The sequence below is a fragment of the Hydra vulgaris genome, chromosome 10, assembly GCF_038396675.1.
Source record: "Hydra vulgaris chromosome 10, alternate assembly HydraT2T_AEP".
Taxonomy (NCBI): Eukaryota; Metazoa; Cnidaria; class Hydrozoa; order Anthoathecata; family Hydridae; genus Hydra; species Hydra vulgaris.
In genome coordinates, this window is record NC_088929.1 from 26,716,045 (window position 1) to 26,737,500 (window position 21,456).

Consider the following 21,456-nt stretch of genomic DNA (forward strand, 5'->3'; position numbering starts at 1 on the left):
AAAGCTAAAAGATAAGTTATAAATGTAATGGGGAAACTAAATATACATGTTGGTCTAATATCTTAAGTTTGTTCATACTCGAAAAAAATAATATTGTAAAATTGTCTAAACTTACAAGTTTGTCTGATGAATTGAAACCTATTGAAAGACAAAAGATGTCTACTTGCCTACAAGTCAAAAAAACGAGGCCTGCAGGAACAATTGCATTTGGTCTGACATTTTGATTAAATAAAATTATTTATTAATAAAACAATATAAAAATGTTTCAAAAAAAATATATATATAGTATTAACAAATATATTATTAGGAACTTAAAAAGTTTAAGAAAAAATTTATATTTATATATTGTGATCAAAATAAAAATAAAGTATAAACTGTTATTTAAGCTTAAATCTTTTCATAAAAAATGAAAATATACAAAATGATATTTTGATGACCATGTGTAATTCTGATGGCCGCCTAATAAGTATAGCTCTGGAAGAAGTCCTGTATATTTTAGTTATTTAAAGTTATTTCTTTTTGTTTTGATTTGAAATGATTTAAAGTTGCAGGAACTTTAATGTCATTTTTTAGGGTCTTTAGTGGTGATTGAAAACTCAGTGACTTTAAACTAAGTTGTTCTTGAATATTTAATATTTTTAATATTGTGTCTTCAAATGCTAACATTTTGGAGTTTTAAGTGATTTTTGTCTCTTTGATAAAGGCGATGAAAAAAGTTATATTTAGTTGATAGTGTATTAAAAACTTACTTACATCAAATACACTTAAATTTGTAGTAGTAAACCAGTTTTTTATCCAAATCACAAAAGGAAAATTGAAAGATCTCTCAAATTGGGAAGAAAAATCAGTTGAGTAGTTCAATTGGCTTTTGAAAAAAAAGGCATTTATCCTGTACAGAAGTATGGCCATCCAGCAGACTTGTGGAAAGCACAAGGTTTGTTGAAAATAAATCCATCTGATGACTTTTCTCTAAGTTTTATTGCTGTCAAAGCTAAAGGTAGTCATTTCAAGATTGCTATGCATTGTTTGAGAGTTAATCAGGACAAATTTGCACTCATCATTCTTTTTTATTGTCAGCCATCGGCTTTAGGTAAAGCAAAAGCTATTTTACTAGTCTTCTCAATTTCATACCACTTGGTTTGCAGGGTCTTGAACAATGAAGATAGCCGATTTATCTGTTCTATAGAACAACTACCTAAAATCTTCAATCATTTTATTATAGCGCTTTTCTATGGTAACTGCAGCGTCTTGATTGAATCCAGTGTTGATTGTTGTTGTATTCAGCAACTACAAATAGCGTTTTCAATATTCCATTATTACAAAAGATAAATACTTTTGTTTGCGAACTAGCTTTTCTCGATTTCAAGTTCTGACTTCCAAGAATTTGTTTCCTTGTAGACAATACCAAAGTATTTCCCTGAAAAATAAAAGCAAGCATGTCTTATAATTCTACACTTCATCCTAGTTTAGAACTGAATACTCTGGTTGGACGAATCTCTCCATTATGCGTGATGCTTCTTTTTTCAATTTCTGTTTTACAGTTGATCTGCTAAAAGATATATTATCTTTTATCGCTGCTGCTTTTGCCAAGATAGATACAAGAAAAAGCGTTGCTTGATAGTAGGAAATTTAAACTCGATCAGCTACTGAAAAAATTTTAGCACCATTAAAAATGTTTCTTAGAAAAGTTAAAGATACTTTTTTAGATTTGTTTGTTTGAAACATGGAGGTTGGAGGAAAGTCTTTCATTTTCTATTTCAGAAATTTCTTCTCTGTTACCTTAAATTATTTGATGAAGAATCTGATCACTTTTTTGCTCAAAATTATCCTTTGTAAACTTTTCGATCACTTTAAATAATTTCCTACTCTGAAGTATATCTTTCTAGTTGATGTGTGATCTATTAGATAGTCAATATCTTTCTTTCTTTCTTGAGACAAAGATCAACTTTGATCACTTTAAATTACTCCAATAGCATCAGTAGCAGAGAAGCCACAAGTTCAAGATAAAACCATTTTTTTTTCAAATTTTTCTCATTTTTTTATTTGATTAGGAGGTATATTTTGTAAATATATTTTTTTAAGGTCCATTCATTGTAGAAAAACACAATTTTGTCATGAACATTTAAACTTTTTACAAGTTTCAGTGGAAATCATAGATGGCTTTTGCCTCATCTCTTATCTACTTGATAAATAACTTTTTGAGGAATTTTTCTGACTCCAAGAAAACAATCTTGAATGTGCAGTAATCTCATAATGCATTCTTGATAGGGTGGAAGAGTGTTTCCAGAAAGATAGGATGGAAGTTTCCAGAAAGATAGGATGGAAGAGTGTTTCCAGAATCTCGATGAATGACTAAGAAAATATTTTTCTGTACATTTTCTAAATGTATGTTGCAACTGTTAGTTTTTTTTTTTCCATTACTAGGCTCGCGAGCGATCAGTTTGTTACCCAATTTGGCCTAATTAATATTTAAACATCACATATCATGTCTCTTTATACACCATAAGAAAACATTCCAGATTGGAATCCTTTAAAAAACATTCTTCTTCTTCAAAAACATTGAAGAGTTTTCAGAATCTTTTCGAAGCCATCGATTATCTTGCAAAACATTTTAGAACCTTCGATAACATTCACGAATATTCTTGTGTTCAAAAATGTTTTGAAAGGTTCCAAAATATTTTGAAAAAATGATATATATATGCATATATATATATATATATATATATATATATATATATATATATATATATATATATATATATATATATATATATATATATATATATATATATATATATATTTATATATATATATATATTGATTTATTGATTTATTTATATATATTATATAAATAATATTACGATTATTATTACGATAATATTAATAATAATTATTATTAGTATTTCTTATCAGGTTATCAAGGTGATCTAAGAAAGCATAACGTTCACAGAGTATTGCAAAATAGCATTTAATTAGGATTCTTTTTACCTTACCGATTTATTAATATTATTGTTTTTAGTGTTATTATTATTTATTATTACTGTTATTATTAGTGCTTATATTATTATTGTTATTACTATTATTATTATTATTATTATTATTATTGCATAAACTGCTATAACTAACTTTTCTTTGATCTTCAAAATCTTTTGTTTTAAAAATGTAAAAGCGCAGTTGTTAACACAGATAATTAATCCCACCGTTATTTCTGTAAACACCTACAAAATTATAGCGTCATTATTTAGAATAATAATAAATACAAACTAAGTAGTCTTAACTCGCGCTGTCGCTGTCATTCTCTTATTTATTTTTACTTTTTTATAATTAACTTATATATACTTTTTTTTTTTAAATAATTAGACATTAAAAACAATAATGAAATAAAATTTAAAGTATAAATGTATAAAGTATAAAGTGGTTAACTGTGCTCCACTAGCCAGATTTTTTGTTTTAAATTAACCACAAGTAGCTCTCTAATTCTGACTCAACCGAAAGGACTGTCAAAATATGTATTATATATATATACAAGATATATTTAGAAAAAGTATAATTGGTTAAACCGATTATAGCGCTATTTATGGTGGATTTAAAACAAAACCGACTAGTGGAGCATGGCTGACCTCTTGAATTTCTATACTATATTACGAAAGACTAAAAACAATAAAATGGTTTAATAATGTAAAAAAAGAACTCGTGTCCTTGGCTAACGTTTTCATGATACATAAACATACATTTTAGGCAAAGTCGATTCGGTAAAATATCAAGCATTACATGTGCTGCAAGTTATCAGGCGTGTTTAATTTTCAAACTGATTTTATTTTTAAAAAAATGTTTAATCTAGTAATTATATTGTTTAAGTTTAAGAGTGAAAGCATTCTCGATTAGTGAAAGCATGTTAATTAACCCTGTTTCTGCATATAATTTAGTTCTTAAAATAAAACTAGATAAATAATATAAATTGAAAGTAAAAATACAAACTGTTTTAACTGCAAACTGCGGAACTGTTTTTAAACAACAAAACGCATGTTTGTTGAAAACAAAATCGTCGTTTTTAACACTTAATACTCATAAACTTTTATATTATAAAACTTTAAATAACTTACAGAAGCAAAATTGCTTAACAAAATAGTAATACTTAATTAGTATCAATGTTATCCAATCTGAGCTTTCGTTTTGAGGTTATTTAACCTATGGTAACTCATGGTGACTTTATCTATGGTTTTCTAACCTTATTTTAAAAAAATTATCTAAAATATTGTATTCTCTAATATTTAAAACATTATATCCACTAAAAAACACATATTAAAAGAGAAAATTATACCGTACCATTTTAGTAACGAAAAAATGCAACTTTGTCATAAAAAGTTATCATAACATAAGGAATATTGTTATATACCAAGTAAAAATTAATATAACTATTATCCAGCTATTAAATGTTGAGCATTAGAACTTTATGTTACAACATGCTCATTCGTCTATATCTAACGTCTAAAATATTTTATCTTCACTATCAATAAAAAAACACAAAAGGGTGATTTAAATCTTTTTATTTAAATGCGTAAAACAGTGAGATTTTATGTTTTGTTAACGCGAAAGTATTGGTTTTAACCCCTAATAACTAGACCTATATCATATAAAGCTGCCTCTGATCTTAAATAACATTTAATGACGTGTTTTATTTTTAAAATTTGAATTTTAAATCAAGGGAGCATTCCAAAACATTTTTTTTTATTACGAAAAAATAATGTCTTCATTTTATAATATATGACACTCGTCTCTAAAATTTCCGAACTATTTAATTTTTGATCAGTAATGTTTAAACTCTTTAAAAGAAACTTTTAAATAAACGTTTTATATCAAAAGTCTTTCTCGCACACTCTCACGCAATATACAATTTATGGTTTCAACATTAAATGTTTAACTTTTTTGGGTTTTTATTAATTTTTCAAGACTTTAAGCTTAGTTGATTTTAGTTGAATTAGAAAAAAATATAACGTTCAAGCGGTATAATTATAAATTACGCCGTAATGATTATGGCATAATTAATAATTTTATCTCATAACTTTACAAAACAATAGGTCAGGTGAATAAAAAAATGCAACTGCTAATACTCAGCGTTTTTAGAGTAATTACTTAACTTTACGTGAATAAAAATTTTACGTATTATTTATTAAAGGGTATTTAAGTATATATCACGTTTGAAAAAATTGCATTTTATACATTCGCATAATGTAATCGGTTAGACAATCAAGGTATTAGGTACAGTGAACAGTAAGAAACATGATTTTTATTAGTTTCTTAAAGAACATTAAAAATAAAATGGCCCAAATGTTTCCACAACGAAAAATTAAAACCTGTAATGCTCAAAGGGTACCACCAACAGCATTGAACAAACACCATTAATAATATCGATTTACGGAATATAATCTTTCTTGGATAGCATTCTAAGTATAGCAATTCACAAATATTTTGTTCGCCTTATGAAAGCTTTATAGGCTTATTTTCAGTTCAATGAATATCAAACGTTTTTTCTTCAGACATTTTTAAAATCTTTGCTCAGCCATATAATTTAACTTATGTATTGTTAATTTCAGTCTAGTTAGCAGCAGTCATTTTTAAACATTCAGGTAAAATAAACGATTTTATTGGTAACGGCATATAGCTTTTACTCCAAAACAAAAGCATTTACTTGTGAACAAAACTAATTTCACGTGTTTTTGAGCAACTGCCTATGCAGTAAGCATTTGCTTTTAGCGTTTACTTTTACTCAAAGCGATTGCTTTTTTTTATTCACCTGACCTGATATGTGAGTAATATCAACTTTGAAATATTTGGTATTTTATGTTGTATTTTTGTGTTTTATTTTTTTGTGAATAATGGGTAATAACAAGTATGATGGAAACAAACAATCGGTAAAAATTGTGAAAATAAGTTATACTATATTTGAAATAGTAAATGAAACAAATACAATTTTCATAAAAAAATGCTATAGAAAAAAACATTACCCTAAAGTTGCTAAAGTCCATTATATTATTATTATTACTATTTTTTTTTATTCTTTACTTTATTTTTTTTTCGTTTTGTTTTTATAAACAGTTTACCATGCTCTTGTTTTATAAGTTTCATCAATAAAATTTAAACGAAATTTAAGAACGACAGGAGCAAGTAGAAGACAGACGTTTTGTTACCAAACCCCTATAGTAAGTGTAAAGTATTTTCAAAAACTTTTTTAGTATATAAATTTACAAGTTCTCATTTTATAAAAGATTATATAAAACTTACAAGTAGGGGAAAGTGGCGCACCATGACACACTTTTGGTTTCGGCTTCGTAACAATTTTTCTAATATGCCTTTTTTTCAGGCGATTGATTTAATTTGTACAATAAATTTATACCTACAAAATAAAATCTATAAATTACCAAATTATAACAGGTACAAATTTAAAAATGAATAAAGTCTAAAACTATAAAACACAAAAAACCATCATCATCACCAAGTTCTCTGAACTTATCATTCACTAATATTCGTGGTCTTCGAAGTAACTTTATTTCTGTTGAGTCGTATCTCTTGCAAGTTCACCAGACCTACTTGCTCTTTGTGAGACTAATTTGAGTTCAGCTGTCTCATCTTGTGATCTTAGTGTTGATGGTTATCTTCCTTTAATTCGTAAAGACTCCAATAGCCACATGCTTGGCCTGGGCATTTACATTCGTAAGAATTCACCCATTTGTCGTGAAACTAGGTTTGAATCCACAGACTATTCATTTATGTACTTTCGTTTAGCACCACTTCACTCTATTGCCTTTCTCTATTATCTATATCGCTCTCCTTCATTTCAAGATTGCACTCTTTTTGATGTTATTTCTGATCATATTGACCAAGCCCCCTCTCTTTATCCATCAGCTAATATAATTGTTGTCGGTGACTTTAATACTCACCACTCTGATTGGCTTGGCTCTAGTGTCAGTGGTTCTGCAGACATTAAAACCCACAACTTTTGCCTTTCTCAATCTCTAACTCAAATAGTCAACTTTCCAATTCGTTTTTCAGACAACCCGAATCATTTACCTTCACTACTCTACTTATGCCTCGTTTCTGATCCTAGTCAGAGCTCAGTTTCTCCACATTCACCCTTAAGTGCTTCTGATCACAGTTTGAGCTCTCTAAAATTAGCATCTCATTCTTCTTCATCATCTGAATCCCCCTATTATCGAACCTCTTACAACTTCAGTAAAGCTGACTGAGATTCTTTCCGTGATTTTCTTCGTGATGGCCCTTGGGTAGAAATCTTTTGTCTTCCTGTCGACAAATGCGCTTCTTACATAACTTCGTGTATTCAGGCTGACATCTTTTGTTCCCTCTCAACGACTCCAGGTCAAGCCTCACTCTCCTCCATGGTTTTCCTCACACTGTGCTGCTGCGATTGCCAATCAAAGCATTTACTTCCATATCTATCAGCAAAACAATTCTCCAGAAAACAGACGTCTGTTTATTACTGATAGAAACCATTGTAAAAAGGTTTTGTCTAACGCCAAAGCCTGCTATTATTAGGTCATGAAATCTCGTATCTCATCTCAAAAATTAGGCTCTCGTGACTTCTGGAGAATCTTTATTAGTATTAATAATAAGGGCAAGTCTTTAATTCCATCTCTCTTGTATGGTTCATACCTCACCTAAAGACAAAGCTGAATTGCTTGCTAAAAACTTTTCATCAATATCATCTCTTGATTCCACTACTTGCGTTATACCTGATATTGCCAACAAACAGGTTGATCCATTGCTTGATATTCGTATCACTCCAGCTTCTGTTTCTAAAGTGATTTCCTGCCTAGACTCTTCTACAGCTTGTGGCCCAGACAACATACCTGTTATTTTCTTGCAAAAGTGTTCTCCAGAGCTGTCGTCTATAATCTCAAAACTATTTAACAAGTGCTTATCAGAGTCTTGTTTTCCAGCCTGCTGGAAAGCGGCATCTGTTATCCCTATCTTCAAAAGTTCTAGAGAGAGCGATCTGATTCGTCTAACCACCGTCCCATTTGTCTTCTTCCTAACAAAAAGCAAAGTTTTTAAATCTTTAATTAACAAACGCTTAATTTCTCATCTTGAATCTAATAACTTTATCACCAACAATACGGATTTCGATCTTCTCGTTCTACAGCTGATTTGCTAACAGTAATAACCGATAGGTTTTATCATGCATTAGATAAAGGTGGAGAGGTTAAGCCATCGCTCTTTACATTTCCAAAGCTTTTGATAAAGTTTGGCATGCTGGTCTTCTCCATAAGCTTTCTTCTTATGGTGTATCTGGCAACATCTTTAAGATTATTGAATCCTTCCTTTCCAATCGTAGTATAAAAATTTTCCTCGATGGACAACACTCTTCCTCTTATTCTGTAACTTCAGGGGTTGCTCAAGGTTCTATCCCTGGCCCTATACTCTTTTTAATTTGCATTAACGATCTTCCAGATATTCTCACATCTAAAGTGGCATTGTTTGCTGATGGTACTACCATTTATTCTTGTCGTAATAAGAAACCAACACTCTCTGATTGCTTGGAGGGGGCATTTGAGCTTGAAAAGGATATCACTTCTGCTACAGCATGGGGCTCAAAGTAGCTGGTGAATTTCAATACAGATAAAACTCTATTTATCTTCCTCTATTTATGAACGGTGATGTACTTGTTGCGTTAGTTTGCTAACGCAGCAGCCAGTTGGTTTCTTGTTTTTATATATATAAGAGAAAGCGCTACTTTCTCGCTCTCTTGCTCTCTCTCTCTTGCTCTTACTCTTGCGTTTATATTACAACGTGTGACTTGGCGTATTCACTTGGCGTGATACAAGGGTTTATTGTAAATAACGAGTCGTATCTTCAAGAAATATATTGTAAAGTAATCTTATCTACGTGATTTATTACTAGAGTCCCTTCTAAACTCTTTATGGAGCCCACGATTAAAAAGATAATCGAAGATTTAACTAGCTAAGTTGTTTTTATTTTTATCAATTCTTTTGATAGTTGATTTTTTTGAGATTTATGATAAGACTACTACAGATTATTATATATTAATTTAGGTGAAATTGATGCTGTTCTTCGTGGAGAATACGATTTACGTTTAAAGAATTACGTTTAAAGACCAAGTTACCAGCTAAGTGATTTTATTATTTGAGATTTAAATTTATGTTTAGTGATTTTAGACTATATTTAGGTTAACATATCGTATGTATAGGAAAATAAGATTAAATGATATTAAGGATAAATTAGACAAGATTTGCGATATCCTTTTGCGAAACTTCTTAAGATTAAATTCAGTTGTTCAAAATACTTTCTGCCATTTTGAATTTTATTTTATTGCTCTGTGTTTTTCGTTTACTGATAAATTTCTTTTAAACAAGTTATTGTACGCTATTAAAAATTTTAAAGTCCGTGAAAATTTAAACTTTAAAACGTTCTATTTAACTAAAACATTCTAAAATTAATTGCCTTTCTTTATTGTGTAATAAATACTTTTAAGTTAGAAATTCTCCTTTAAATTTGACGTAAGATTTGTGAAATGTCTGTACTAACAACAAAAAGAAGAGTGCGAACTATGAATGTCAATTCTATTAAAAAAATATTCGATCAGGCAAACGATTTAATGGAAGACGTTAACCATAATGAAAATTTATCTGAACTTATTAATCTAAGAGAAACGGCGAATGATAGATTTGAGAGAATTAAGATTTTAGATGATGAAATTTCAATTTTAATTGATGACGCGGATGAGTTACAAATTAACGATGATTTAGCTATTGACTTTACATTAAGCTTTAAAAGAGAGAATTCAAAAATAAGCAATTTTTTAAATAAATTTTCTATTAAATCTAACGATGATGCGAGTTCTACAGTAACATTTAAAAGTAATAAAATGATTAAGCTTCCAACCTTAAAAATTGAAGCATTTGACGGCAATTGGGAAAATTGGCAACCCTTTTGGGAAAATTTCGACTGTGCGATAAATAAAAACGATGACCTAAGTAATATTCAAAAAATGACTTATTTAAGGAACTTGGTTCAAGGTCAAGCATATTCAGCTATTAATGGTCTGTCGCTTTCTAACGATAATTACATTATAGCTTTAGATATTTTAAAACAAAGATTTTCGAGTAAACAATTGACAGTTTCTTTTTATATGAAAAAATTATTAAAGCTTGAACGCATTAACAATATTAAAAATATAAGTTCTTTGCGAAATCTTCTAGATACTGTGGAAATTCAGATACGTAGTCTAGAAAATATTGGTATTAATTCCTCGATGTATGGGTCTTTACTTGTACCAATAATACTTGAAAAACTTCCAGAGGAGCTCAATTTAATTATTAGTCGTAAATTAGATGAAGATGGAACCTGGGAAATTAAAGATGTGTTCGATATTTTAAAATCTGAGTTAAGAGCGCGAGAACACATAAATTCTTCTAACGGAAATACTTTACCTTTCACTGCCAGTACGTTTCATTCGAGTGATAATTCAAATAGTAAATACGATAAGAAAACTTATAATTATAAAAGAAATGATTCTTATTCACCTGTGTGTTTATTTTGCGATAATAACCACAAATCGCATCAGTGTAAATTAGTAACTAACATTACGGCTAGAAAAAAGATTCTAAGTGATAAAAAGTGTTGTTTTCGTTGTCTTAGTAATAAACATTATAGCAATAAGTGTTCATCAAAATTAAAATGTTTTAAATGCAATCGATTTCATCATGTATCTATTTGTGACAGTGACAATAGAGATAAACATAATAACAACAAAGACAGCGAGTTGACTTCAGTAGCGAGTACATCTTTTCTTTCTGCTTCTAAATCTGTTCTTCAACCTACTGAAACCGTATTGTTACAAACAGCAATAGCTACTGTTAAAAATCAAGATCATGCCAGATTTGCTACATGCCGAATTTTATTTGATAATTGTTCGCAACTAAGCTACGTAACTCCTGAGACTTGTGCCAAACTTAACCTAAAACGTATTAATAGTAAAGAAATTAACATTAAAACATTTGGGCACGGTAGCATTTCTGAAGTCTTAGATAGAGTGAGAGTTTCTATCAAAAGTATTTATGGTTATTTTATAAGTATTGAATGTTTTGTAAAGGATATATGTTCCCCTTTAAGTGGGCAGCATATTAATATAGCACGTAATAATTATAAACATCTTAAGGGTCTTAAATTAGCCGATCATAATAATTCTAAAGAAAATTTATCAGTTGACATTTTAATAGGAGCAAACTTTATTGGAAGTTTATAGACAATTCTATTATTAGGGGAGCTACTGGTCCCGTAGCGATTAAATCTAAATTAGGATATTTAATAAGTGGTCCCATGATAGTTAATAGGGATCAATTTGATTATTCAACTGTTTTAACTTCTCATGTTTTAAAGGTTGCTTCTAATTTTAATAGGGAACAAGTTTTAATTAAAAATGACTTAAATTTATTATGGGATGATTCCAAAATTAGTGAAAGTGATAAGATTGTTTATGAAAACTTTCAGAAAAATATTAAGTTTAATGGTTTAATGTATGAAGTTGAATTGCCTTTTAAAACAGATCATCCGGTGATAGGCGACAATTATAATTTATGCAAGTCTAGGTTTTTAGCATTAGAGAAAAAACTTGCAAGCGATAGAGATTTATTTGCATCTTACAATAATATTATTAAGGATCAATTATCTAAAGGCATTATTGAGAAAGTCTCTAATTTTGAATCAAATATTGGTGACGTTCACTATTTACCTCACCGCCCTGTAATACGTGAAGATAAACTAACTTCAAAAGTGCGTATAGTTTTCGATGCAAGTGCTTGCACATCTGGTCCTTCGTTAAATGAGTGTCTATTTTCAGGACCATCACTTACAACTTCATTATATAGTATACTTTTACGTTTTCGTGCAAAGCGGATCGCTATAATTGCCGATATTGAGAAAGCTTTTTTAAACATCGCATTAGCTGAAAAGCATCGTGACTTTGTAAGATTTCTATGGTACAAAGACTTATTTGATTTAGACAATAATAATTTAAAAAGTGCTGATTTAAGTGTTTATCGATTATGTCGAGTTTTGTTTGGCGTGACTTCTTCTCCTTTCTTATTATCTGCGACCTTAATTAATCACGCTAAACATTATGCTGCGAACGATTTTGAATTTAGCAAGAAATTAATTCAATCGTTACATGTAGATGATTTTAATGCAAGCTTCGATTCTGTTGCCGAAGGACTTTTATTTTATAATAAAGCGAAATCGTGTTTAAGAGAAGGAAATTTTTACCTTAGGAAATTCGAGTCAAATTCAATGGAGCTTAATAGTTTAATCAAAGAGGACAATCCAACCTCAAGTGACATAACAAAAGTTCTTGGTTTAAAATGGGATAAAATTGAAGATAACTTTATTTTTTCCTTTCAGGATTTATTATATTTAGTGCACAATAAACCTTCTAAAAGAAGTATTCTTAAATTCATTGCAAGTTTTTATGATCCTTTGGGATTAGTGAATCCCATTATTGTAAGATGTAAGATATTATTTCAGTCGATTTGTAAGTTAAAGTTAGGTTGGAATTCACTTATAGGAGATGATATATTGATTGAATGGAATGATATTATTAATGATTTAGGTTTAGTACCTTTTATCTGTGTTCCAAGATGGTATAGTAAGTGTGTAGACAACATCCAAAACATCAAATTTGAATTATATGGTTTTTGCGATGCGAGCCTAAAAGCGTATGGGTGTTGTATTTATTTAAGGAGTAGCGCTGAGGGAGTTGCGAATTCTTGTCTAGTTACTTCTAAATCTAGAGTTTCTCCTTTGCTTAAAAATACTATTCCTAAGTTAGAATTAAGGGCAATGTTATTATTAGCTAATTTGTTTATAGTTGTATATAAAGAATTATCTTGTGTTTTAAATATTTCTTGCATCAAGTTATTTTCTGATTCTATTATTTGTCTTAATTGGGTAAACAATGTAAATAAAAAATATGAAGCTTTTGTTCAGAAACGCTTAGAAAAAATTCGTTCTTTGTATGATATTAATTTTTGGAGTTATATTGAAAGTGAAAGAAATCCCGCGGATATTATATCTCGCGGATGTAGATTTAGTACTTTTCAAAAAAACGACCTTTGGTTTAAAGGTCCAAGTTTTCTATTTAATGATTTTATTTCATGGCCTTCATTTGATTTAAGCAAGCAAGGAGATTCTCTGTCTGAAGTCGCAACTTTAATTACTTCAGAACATTCTATAGTTAATTTAGATTTTATGAATATCAAGAATTTTAAAACATACGATCGTCTTCTTAAGGTTACAGCTTTAGTTTTACGTTTTGTTCGCATTATTAAAAAAGAATTCAATAATGATTTTTATACAATAACTACTTTAGAACTAAATAATGCGGAATTGTTGTGGATTAAATTTATTCAGAAAAGTATTTTTAATAGTGAGTCTTACAACCAACTTAAAAGAGATTTAGGATTTTTTACTGTTAATGAATTAATTCGTTGTAAAGGTCGTCTTAGTAACGCACCGATTCCCTTTGATTCTAAGTTTCCTATATACTTACCTATTAAGAGTTACTTTTCAAATTTAATTATATTACATTATCATTATATTACTAAACATGGTGGTGTTAAAGAAACATTAAATGAATTGAGAACTAAGTTTTGGTTGTCAAAATCTCGTAGTCTAATTAAGACTATAATTAGAAATTGTCATGTTTGCAGAAGATTTGACAGTAAACCCTATATATATCCGAATTCTCCGCCTCTACCCTTATCGAGAGTTAGTGATAAATATGCATTTAAGTACGTTGGAGTAGATCTTTGCGGTCCAATTATGATTAAAAATATTTATGAATCTAATATGATGTACAAAGCGTGGATATTTGTCGCTACATGTTGTAGTACACGTTTTCTTTATTTAGATTTGGTGCCCGATTGTTCAGCGGAAGCTTGCATTCGTGGTCTTCGGCGCTTTATTAGTCGCTTTGGCGCACCCTTACAATTCATAAGTGATAATGGTTCTAACTTCTCTGCGGAAGAAACTCAAAGCTTCACGAGTTTACGACGTATACGATGGTGTTTTAACGTTCCAGCAGCTCCCTGGTGGGGAGGGGTATTCGAAAGAATGATCCGAACCACCAAAAGAGTGATTAAAAAAGTGCTTGGAACATCAAGAGTAACTTACGAAGAAATGACTACTATTCTGGCTGAAATTGTTGTTACTATCAATAACAGGCCGATTACATTTCTTTACGATGTGCCTGGTGACGAACCACTAACCCCAAATCATCTCGTGTTTGGGAGGAAATTACCTTTAGAATCTGCGAATCTTAATAACCTTTTACCTACAGACCAATTCGATGATAAGCAAAAATATTTACACCAAAAAGCAATTTTGGATTTTTATTGGCATATCTGGAAAGGAGAATATTTAACAAGTTTACGAGAATTGCATAAAAGCGTGACACATCGAAGTTGGGGATTTCAAATGAAAGTCGGCGATGTTGTGATAATCGACGATCCAAAGGTTCCACGTTCAGTGTGGAAAATGGGCATTATACAAAGGCTGCGATATTCAAATGATGGTCAAGTACGTGCTGCCGAAATACGTGTCATCTCTGGCGATAGATCTGTTATTATTAAAAGAACAGCAAATAAACTTTATCTGTTAGAAAGACATTACGATATTGAAGAACAATCAACTCAAGTAACATTTGTGAGTGAAAAGAACATTGAAATTTTAAAAAACAATTTAAAAGTGCCGGCCGCAGTGTTGCGTTAGTTTGCTAACGCAGCAGCCAGTTGGTTTCTTGTTTTTATATATATAAGAGAAAGCGCTACTTTCTCGCTCTCTTGCTCTCTCTCTCTTGCTCTTACTCTTGCGTTTATATTACAACGTGTGACTTGGCGTATTCACTTGGCGTGATACAAGGGTTTATTGTAAATAACGAGTCGTATCTTCAAGAAATATATTGTAAAGTAATCTTATCTACGTGATTTATTACTAGAGTCCCTTCTAAACTCTTTAGTACTCGATGAGTCATCTACTCTTCATCCTCTAGGATTAACTCTTACTCCCGATCTTGCCTGGAAAGTATATATCAAACCTATATATCAAGACATTAACATTATTATTTATTTATTATTTATTTTAAAATTTCCGAAAACAAAATTATACGTATTCGATAAAAAAAAATGTAACAACAACCAATAAGAAATAAAAGAAATTTACTAAGAAATAAAAAAAATTTACTAAGTTACGACTCGTAAAAAAACCATAAATAACTTTAGCTAGCTTATAACAAAATATTTTAATAACAAAATTTTATAACAAAATAATGATATATACTGTACATATACTTTATAACAAAATAACTAAAAATTATTGAAATTTCCCTTGATTGACAAGCTATTTCAGGAAATTCTATTTTTTGTAAAAATCGCTTTGTAACTTTTTGTTGATAGCACTGCCGACATTTTAAGCCTATTTGGAAACATTTCTTAAATTTCTAGCGATCTCTGATAGACACGAGGTAAGCTGCTGTCCAAAAATTACTTTTTCTTATACTTTTTTTTAAGAAATGCACAAAAATTAAAAAAAAAAATTCCAACGCAGATCATAAACAAAAAAAAGACAAAAAAAAAATTTAATTATAATAAGATTTTTTTTTTAGAAATAAATTTTATAATGAGCACCCTTTTGAGTCCTTATAAATCAAACCACGCGTCAGAAAATTTTTTTTACCGACAGATCCGGAAAGGCAACGTTTTAATTAACCAGAAATACAAAACTTCATCAATTTTGCTCAACAAAGGAATTTATCATGTTGTGCACTCTAGCGGTCGTAAAAGACTAGACATATTCAAGAGAAAGTATTTTTTTTTTTTTATCATTTGTCTTGACATCTTAAAGAAAATTTTCATTTTTTAATTTTCAAAACCTATCGAGACATTTTTATAATGTGTTATAAGAGAATGATTAAGCGTTAAGTATTGTTTCTATGTCAAGCGATTGTTTGCATATTAAATTACTTATTAATAACTTCAGTTAACTTTTTGCAAGTTATCTGATTTAATTTAATTTTACACAATTAAATGAATAGCAGTGCCGAATAAACCAAACAACGAAAGTAACAGATTTAATACTATAAATTATTATTTCTTTGAGTGAATTTTGTTAATACATCCAATGAAAAGTTTGTATGATTTATAACTTTTAGAGATACAAAAATAGAACTTTATACAACTACTGACCTATGTAAGAGCAATAAAAGTGCACATATTATGTGCACTTTTATTGCACATAGGTCAGTAGTTGTATAAATTTTGTATTTTGAACTACCTGCCTGCCATATCTAAAACTCGTCGATATATTATATCGACGAGTTTTAGATATGGCAGGCAGGTAGTTCAATAGCGAAAATACTTTAAGTTAGGCAATTAGACATGTTATAAATTTTTTAATTTAATCTAATTTTGCTCGTTTTTTATTTGTTTCCTAATTTAGTTTGATCTTACTAAAAGTTTTACTTTAATTTTAAGTACGATTAAGATTTATATCTCCATTTAATTGTCAAAAGTCAAAAGAAAAAATTTGTTGGCTTATTTTTATGCAAAAAAGTATAATAAATTAAAAAATATTATTGGTATTGAATAAAATATTAAATAGATGGGTTAAAGTTCATTTTTATGTTACACGTCATAAATTTATGACTCTAGCAACGCTATAGCAACGAATCCTTAAGATTGAAACAACCCTCTTTTTAAGCTGGAAAACTTGCATAATCAAGGTTTAATAAATAGATTGAAACTTTTTTCTAGTGAGGTTTCGCGTTTTTTATAAAATCCTGACCCAAATATAATAAATGCTTGCATATCAAATTCATTTTTAATAGTACAAGCGTACAATAGTGAACAAGTTATAACAAATTTTGCTATAACATATTGAAAAGATTTATTTGATTTAATAAACCAAATTTATCGCAAATTATTAAGAAAATGAGTATAGATGGTTTAAATATATTTAAATAATTCGTGTCTTGACTTTACAAAAAACGCGAAACCTAGATTTGCTCACTAGAAAAAAGTATCGTATAATAGTATAACATTATATATATATATATATATATATATATATATATATATATATATATATATATATATATATATATATATATATATATATATATACATATATGTGTATATATATATATATATATATATATATATATATATATATATATATATATATATATATATATATATATATATATATATATATATATATATATATATATATATATATAGTACATATTAAATATAATATTTAAGCTGAAGAAGTAAGGCAACACTTATTTAAACTCCTACTTTAAAAAAATATTTTTACCACAATATATGAAATAAGAGTTCTTTACGCAATTATTGCGGTTTTTACAATCAACCAAGTTAAAGTATTTCTTTTATTATTGCTATTGTTGTTTTTTTCCAAACAAAGTTTGTTTTTAAAGCAGAAAAAAAAATATGCAAAGATAAATTCCTTCCGAACATAAAAAGAAGTTTTGTGGTAACCAACACGCTACAGACCAGCCAAAAAAACAGTTGTTGTCATTAAACAAAAATGTTACCTCTTCAAGTTTTAAAAAAATTAGTTGTGTTTCAAAACCTTTGATATATGTTCCAGGTGATGAATATAATATTGTTATTAACTTTCTATACTTAAAGATATTATAGCAGATGTTAGTAAATGTCCTGAGTGTGGTTCTAAACTGATTCTTGAGAACAATCTAGATAAGTGTACCGTCTACCTGGGCTACTTTATTCCATCGGGGGTTACTTTGCACCACTTTTGAAAAGTTTTTGTAGTTACCTAACTCTAATAGAAATATTGATTTTTTTATACTATTTGGTTTTTTCTTGTTAGTTAGGCAATTATCTTTAACTTTCAGAATAAATTTTGAATGATGCTGTCGTTTTATGTGGTATTTTTTTAATATTTGTGAAAGCCTAAGATATAGAACAGTTTTAAAAGTAACCACATCAGTATGGTGGAAACAGTAACTCGTTTAAGTTTTATATAAAAAAAGAAATTTTGAAATCAAACGACGGCTTTGAAACTTAACATATACACTATCGTTTTTTTAATATACATTTTCGTTTTTTAACCTGATTTTTTGATATATTCAAAAGAATTTATTCCTCTTATTGTCTTTTTTTCTTTATTTTTTTTAATTTTTAATTTTTTTTTTTACAGAGTTTTCTTATTTTTTTAAAGATTTTAACGGAGTTTTTTTTTTAATTTTTTTTAATTTTATTTTGTTATAATAATTTTATTTTCTTGGCACTAGTTAAAGCTCGCATAGAGGCTCTATGAAATGATTGTGTTGACTCTGGTCATCCATAACTTCTCTGAGCCCCTGTCTATTTATATAAATATATGTATTTTCTTTTTTTTATGGAATAATTTTTTTATATTATTGTATAAACAGCAAAATATACGAAATAAAAAAAGTTGAGCTTGGTATACCATTTAATAATTTTTTAATAATTAATGCTTTGAAATTGGATAATCAAAGAATAACATTAATGAATAGAAAGTGCTCTAAAGAGTCGACTAAGCGAAAAAAGAAACTGAGAGTCATAGGGTAGGGAATAGTATAGAGAGTAGGGAAGGATTTGTGGATGAAGAAAACCAAACTGTACCAGCTTATGAAGCTTATTAACTATTATATCATAGTTTTTTGTTTGTTTATTAGCTATAGCCTGTTTTTATTTTGAGTTATTTCGAATTTCTTATTTTAAATATCTTTTGATCCAATAATCCAGTTGATTGGAAAATTTCACGATAAATTTATAGTGGTAATGTAATATAATGTAGTAGTAATGTTGAAGCAGCACCAAGGCATAAATATTTTTTAGGTCTTTTTTTAGGCAACCCTAGTGAATTTTCATTCTTATTTTAGATTATTTGTAATAACTTTTGTAAAAAAACATAGGAAATTAATGAAAGTGTCTCAACTCCTGTGCCATTACCTAATTAATATAGCCTGAAAGTTTTAAGTTTGTAAAGCAAACCTTTCTTGCTTTATCACAGTTTTCAACTTTGTCTTTTTAAGCATAAAAAATTATTTTTTTATTTTACTTTAAATAGTTTGTTGATTTATTCATGTTAACAGAAGTCAGTGTTAGTCGATAAAATGCGAATTGCGAACTGCAAACCGGTAAAATGCGAACTTTTTTGCGAACCAAGACATTTAATGACAACTACCTTTATAATATTTAAAAAAACGTTTTCTTTTTAATTTGAACTAAATATAGTGGAATTTGATATTTTTATCTAATTAGATTGTATTTCTTTTAAATTAAATATAATTTATGTTTCTATATATATATATATATATATATATATATATATATATATATATATATATATATATATATATATATATATATATATATATATATATATATATATATATATATATATATATATATATATATATATATATATATATATATATAAAACACTTGCGAATCTTTAACAAAAGAAAATGAAAACAGGAAAGTGGAATTTATTTTGACAAAGAGGGAGTTCATGAATTATGAAAGAGTTCAAAAAGACATTGAAGAGAGTTTATCGTTTACACAAGATTGCCATGATAAAAAGGTTATCAACCTAGAGAAAAAGATTTCTATGAATTCTAATTTAGGAAATGAAGATAAAACTAAAATTCGACAGCTTGAAGATCGTCAAAGAAGAAACAATTTACGTTTCGAAGGAATTTTGGAAAACGATTTAGAAAGTTGGGATGATTCTGAAACTAAAATACTAAGCTTACGAGAAAATAAACTTAATGTAACTGGAGTAAATATAGAAAGAGCCCATCGGACAGGTAAACCTGATTTAAATAAGCCAAGAACAATTGTGATAAAACTACTTGACTATAAAGATAAGATAAAAATACTAAAAAATGCGAACAAACTTAAAGGCTCCGGAATATTTATTAACGAAGATTATTCAATTGAAACAGCGTTGATACGGAAAAAGCTTTTTGAAGAGAGAAAGTTGCACAGGACAAACGGTAAATATTGTATTGTTGTATATGATAAATTAATTATAAAGGAATTTAGGAAAACGAGTGCCATCAATTAAATTCTTTAAATTTTTATATTTTTTGGTTCTTCCCAGTAGGCACGCAACGATTTATTCACGTTTCAATCACGTGTATTTTAGGTGACTTCGTCCAGGTTACTATTTTACGTGAAAGTTACGTGAAAGTTACGTGCCAAAATATCGCGTCTAACGGAACTTTTTTTATTCTTAATAAAAACCTGTGATAAGAAATATAAAATTATATTTTTTATTATATTATTTATTTTTTTAAAGTATAGTTTTTGTATTCATTATATTAGTTATAATTATTTTACTTTTATGATGATATAATTAATTTTTATTGTACTTTAATCATAATTAAAAAAAAAAAATTGGTCTATATAAGATCTTATAACGCAATGCATTTAAAACAAAACAAAACTAAATAGTTCAATATATTTTAAGTTGTAATATCTAATATCCAAATTACATCAAATTAACTTAAATAAATTAGTACCAAGCGTCCCTATTTGCCACACAAATAAGATTAAACTCAAATACAAGGTATGCTTTTTTTCTACTTTATGATATAATATTTTAGACTGGTGAATTTGTCCATTTTGCTTACTTAATTTAGTACAAAATAAGTTATGTTATAACGAATTTAATATCAAATTAAGTAAGCTACATGGACAAATTATAAGTTCTAGCAGAACTAATTCTTGATTCTTGAGCAATAATAATGTCTGTAGAACTTCTGCATACATTATTGCTCAAGAGTCGATTAGATAAAAACCGAAAATAGATTTTCTTCTATTATTTGGTTTTTATCAACAAGGTTATAGAATTTATCCAAGATAATATCAATAAACAAATGTGTTATGTTATTTATTATTGATATATGTATATATTATTATTATATACTTTATCTTTTTGTAATATATGACATCTTGATCTTGTGCTTTACTTGTTAAAAAAGGTTAATACTTATTTTTTTCATTTTTTTATATTATCTAAATATTATACGATTAATATATATATTTGAATTGTATTTATGAAATTATTATTGTATATAATATATGACTTTTATTGCTAATGTTATTATGTACAATATAAAACAGGTTATTAATGCGGATTTGTTCAATGTTTTCCCCACAAAAAGATGATTATGCAGGCCTTCCCAGGAGAGGCGTGCGGTCGCACGCCTTGAGTGAACACGGATATTTATTTTTTTTTTGGATAACTCGGCCACGCTTTTTTAGCATATATTAAAAATAACGCATTTTTAAAAAGGCGCTGAAAAAATCAAATAGACATTTCTCTAATTCGATTGCGCAACTGATTTCTCAG

The 21,456-nt window shown here is 28.3% G+C and overlaps 3 protein-coding genes and 1 long non-coding RNA gene across 4 annotated transcripts in view; all 4 read left to right on the forward strand.

Annotated features, from left to right (window-relative positions):
- The first annotated feature begins 9,547 nt into the window (after positions 1–9,547).
- LOC136086240 (uncharacterized) lies at positions 9,548–11,281 on the forward strand. The gene has a single exon (XM_065808526.1). It carries the CDS (start codon positions 9,548–9,550, stop codon positions 11,279–11,281), a length of 1,734 nt encoding a protein of 577 aa, XP_065664598.1.
- A 74-nt stretch (positions 11,282–11,355) lies between these two features.
- On the forward strand, positions 11,356–14,799 carry LOC136086241 (uncharacterized). Its single transcript, XM_065808528.1, has one exon. The coding sequence runs from the start codon at positions 11,356–11,358 to the stop codon at positions 14,797–14,799; it is 3,444 nt and encodes a 1,147-aa protein (XP_065664600.1).
- Positions 14,800–19,608: 4,809 nt separating this feature from the next.
- LOC136086242 (uncharacterized) lies at positions 19,609–20,166 on the forward strand. The gene has a single exon (XM_065808529.1). The coding sequence runs from the start codon at positions 19,609–19,611 to the stop codon at positions 20,164–20,166; it is 558 nt and encodes a 185-aa protein (XP_065664601.1).
- Positions 20,167–20,546: 380 nt separating this feature from the next.
- The window catches only part of LOC136086541 (uncharacterized), a 5,440-nt gene continuing 4,530 nt past the window's right edge, over positions 20,547–21,456 (forward strand). The window contains exon 1 of the long non-coding RNA XR_010641405.1: positions 20,547–20,670. This is a non-coding gene — a long non-coding RNA (uncharacterized LOC136086541). The remainder of the gene's footprint in view (positions 20,671–21,456) is intronic.

Excerpts from the sequence above, each read along its gene's own strand:
- LOC136086242 (XM_065808529.1), top strand. The coding sequence starts at position 19,609 with ATGAATTATGAAAGAGTTCAAAAAGACATTGAAGAGAGTTTATCGTTT.
- LOC136086241 (XM_065808528.1), top strand. The coding sequence starts at position 11,356 with ATGATAGTTAATAGGGATCAATTTGATTATTCAACTGTTTTAACTTCT.
- LOC136086240 (XM_065808526.1), top strand. The coding sequence starts at position 9,548 with ATGTCTGTACTAACAACAAAAAGAAGAGTGCGAACTATGAATGTCAAT.